Source organism: Antrostomus carolinensis, unplaced genomic scaffold (genome assembly GCF_000700745.2).
Source record: "Antrostomus carolinensis isolate BGI_N321 unplaced genomic scaffold, ASM70074v2 scaffold37772, whole genome shotgun sequence".
In the NCBI taxonomy this organism is placed as follows: domain Eukaryota; kingdom Metazoa; phylum Chordata; class Aves; order Caprimulgiformes; family Caprimulgidae; genus Antrostomus; species Antrostomus carolinensis.
Window position 1 is genome coordinate 53,881 of NW_010298258.1, and position 3,494 is coordinate 57,374.

At 48.3% G+C, this 3,494-nt stretch overlaps 1 protein-coding gene across 1 annotated transcript in view; it reads right to left on the reverse strand.

Moving 5' to 3' along the window:
* Window positions 1–2,510, reverse strand: part of CLUH (CLUH binding protein of NUMT mRNA) — a gene marked incomplete at its 5' end in the record, with an annotated part of 18,505 nt that extends 15,995 nt beyond the window's left edge. The window contains 2 exons of the mRNA XM_010162393.1: window positions 559–706; window positions 2,385–2,510. Of these exons, the coding sequence (XP_010160695.1) occupies window positions 559–706; window positions 2,385–2,510 (274 nt within the window). The remainder of the gene's footprint in view (window positions 1–558; window positions 707–2,384) is intronic.
* Window positions 2,511–3,494: the final 984 nt, after the last annotated feature.

The window sequence follows — 3,494 nt, forward strand, 5'->3', positions numbered from 1 at the left end:
ATGAACACTCCTCGTGAGCGGACTTTATTCAACAGCAGTTTGGGATAAATCTTACATTAGCCCAGCTTATGCAAAGCAGTTTAACTGAAATAGCAGCTTGCTGGCTCTGGAGGGGCACGGTGCAGGTTTCATTACCAGCACACTGTGATGTGGTGACACCACAGGCAGACAGCCACCCACGGGCAGTGCACTACTCACAGCCTGCAAGATCTTATGCTGTGAAGCTGCAACTAAAGCATTTGGAATAGTTTGCTCAGAGACACAAGAGCTGTTCCAGGTTTGTGCAACGTGCTCATCAGAGCAGAGACATGGAATTTATAAACACCCAAGCAGACACTGCTCCTCTCAGACCTTCACATGCTCAGGGAGCTGCAGCCTGGGCAGCACAGCCCCTATAGTCAAGGGCACTGTCAAGAACAAGGACTCCCATAAGTTTTCCCTTGATGAGCAAAACCCTTCCACAAGTACCAGAGGTCTACTTGTTAGAAGTTAACCAGTTCCCAGCACAGCTGGCAGCAAAACTCTTGCCAGTGTTCTCAGGCAAAGCAAGACCAATACCTGTCCAGGTATGTGCTCTTCATAGCCCAGTCTAGAAGTATAAGCATCTTCTGCCCGGACACAGTCCATGGCATGTTCTGCCTGCGGAGCCGTCCAGCTGTACACTTGGAAAGGAGTGGCTATCCTTTCGAAAGGGTGTCTCTGAACCCTAGGTTGGGAGTGAAAACAATTAGACATTTTCCAAAGGAAGATTTCTTTCTATTCCAAGAGAATCTTCCCTCTGCTACAACACCAGCTTCTGACAAACAGAACAAGACCAGGCCTCACAAGCAGCGCGGTGGGCTTCCATTTAACATGACTGATTGGCATGGGCACCTCTCAACAGCAGTCTGGAGAATGACCTGGGCTCTCCCCATCCCCTTTCTTGAGTTCTATCCTCAGTTGTATCACTGGAGATTCCCTATCACCCTCTGCATTCAGAGGCAGAGGATACCCACTCCCAGCTGGCCACCTCAGACTGGCCCTCAGCTTTCACACCAGTCCATATGGGCTGCACTATAAAACCAGACCACAGCACACACCCACTAATGAAGTGAAAAAACAAGCGTCACCGAATGGCCTCTTGTGTAATCTGTTCTCAGCAGGTGCTGGAGTCTCATCTGTATTTACTTCTGGCCCAAGAAGCAATACAATATAATCATTTTTAAATGGCCAGATAGTCACAATGGTGGCTGGAGGCCACTGCTAATTTCCAGCCCTTGTCTAGTGTCACTTTCATCTTCTTAATGAGAGCAGAAGCAGAGCTCCTGAAAGCCACACAATGTGCCTGTCAATTTGCACCCTGCAGAGCCGAGGCAGTTCATTAAGTGTACTCTAAAGAATGACAGGCTTTGCGCAGGACCCACTGTCCTGGAGCAGAATAAATGGTCCCTGCAGCAAGGACAGGAGAATAAAAACAATACATGATTGTTTTATTATTATTATTATTCTAGGAGCAAGAGGAAATTAGAGAAAATGAACATGCACGGACATGTTTAAAATAATTATTCTCTCTCCACCATCAGTCTAGACAAAGCCCTCATGTGTTACTTTCCCTGGTATTTTCCGCTTCAGTCTCTTTGATTCAGGGGAGCAGTACCTACTGATCAGGTTACCAGCCCAGTCACTGCTGCAGCATGTGGCCATGCTTCCTATTAACTCCTTGCTGCCTGGCTAGCTGGGAGTCACTCCTACAAGGCACATAGCCAACACACAGACTCAGCAAGGAGACCCATAGCTCAGGAGCTGGTCAATATATCAGCAGTTTCCCTTTTATGAACACTGCAGTCCATCTCTGGGCTTTCACTGCCACTGCACAAACTGCCCCACACGTTCAGTTTCTCAGCAGGGACAGAGAGTGTTGAATTCCAGGTGAGCCCCACAACTGACACTCCCATGGCAATGGAAAGCTGTTGTCCCCCCTACCCTTTGCTTTAGGCAGGACTGAAATCTGTAAACATTCATGCTGTAGGCAAGAGCCATCTGGGAGCTACAGCCAGGAGAAACCATCCAGTAGATAAAGATCAGGGCTCTGGGCTTCCACTGGCCTTTACTGCCATGCTGAACAAGAGCAGACAGGTCACACCAGCTCCGTTTTGAGCGAGGGAAAGCCAGTCACAGCAGGGTGCTGCCACGACATTTAGCCAGGTGCTTTGTGGTCCCTGCTACGTAGACACACATGTCCCAGCCACCCCACCCCGATGTGAGCTCAGAGAAAGCAGGCTTTGCAATCCTTGGTATATCAGAGTGGCATCCAGTTCCCACAGAACCAGCCACATAACTGAGCCTCACCAAGCAACTTCACCACAGACTACTCAAGGCAACCAGAGAGGAAAAAGTGCTGCTACCGTTTCTTCTGCAGAGCGGAAAAGTTTTTTTTGAAGGTAGGGCTGATCTGGTTAAGTAGTTCCACCAAGGAATGACTGAGAAAACTGGGGTTTGCAGGTTTGGGATTGAAGTTGTACGCAGTAGACCTGCAAGAGAGAAAAGAAACAAAGTCACAAGCTATAGTCACACCTGAGACTCCCCACACCCTAGGAACGTGGTACATGAACAGGAGCTTTCCATATATGCACTGCACAAAGGGCCTGCACAACCTGCCCTTCCTTGCAAAACAGAGGCCACATGGCACAGCAGCAGATGGGCTGCAAGGGCCCTCTCCAGCCTCTCCACATGAGATACAGCTAAAAACCCTGTACCTGGCCCCTGATGGCTTGCACAGCACATTTAATTTACACCTTCTTCAGCCACCACCAGGTTCAAGAAAGGCTTGTATTTTTATAGTTGGGAAGGACTGATTTGACAGAGCTTCCCAAACACACCAAAAGGGCCTTTCAGAGAACCCAACAGTAATGGCATCAACTAGACCAAACTGTCGGTGTCCTCTCAAGATACCGCATCTCCTGGCTGGAAGGTTGAGCACCAGACCTGCCAGGAGCACACCAACAGGTCCTCTTCTCCAGGTCACGTTTTGCCAAACAAAAAAGGACACTTGTTTCATGTTCATTGTCCCACCTGGGTCTCCTGGGACCTGCACTCAGATGTCTACCCTTAGACTCATGACTTTTAACACTTATTTTTACAGATCTGAGGGAAAACTACAGACTAGAAATTATTGCTTCCATGAACCAGTTTAACACAGAGCATTTCCACTACATAATGAGACAGAAGGTAGAAATGTGCTTGGATTTTATCTTCAATATTTTAAGCTCTCCTTCTCTTCAGGCAACTTCATTCTCCTTCTGTGAATTATAACCTTGTATTTCCAACGTGCAGCTATGGTTGCCCAGGCAATTATCTGGATTGCATGATCAAGGCCACCCAAAGATGTTTCTGAGCTGATGGTTGCCCAGGTACAGCAGGGTTTGTTGCTCTGAAGTTCTCTCCCATCCACCCTCAACTCAATAGTCTCTGTTACAGGCTACTGGGCTGAACAGACCCTGCACCTCCCTCCACAC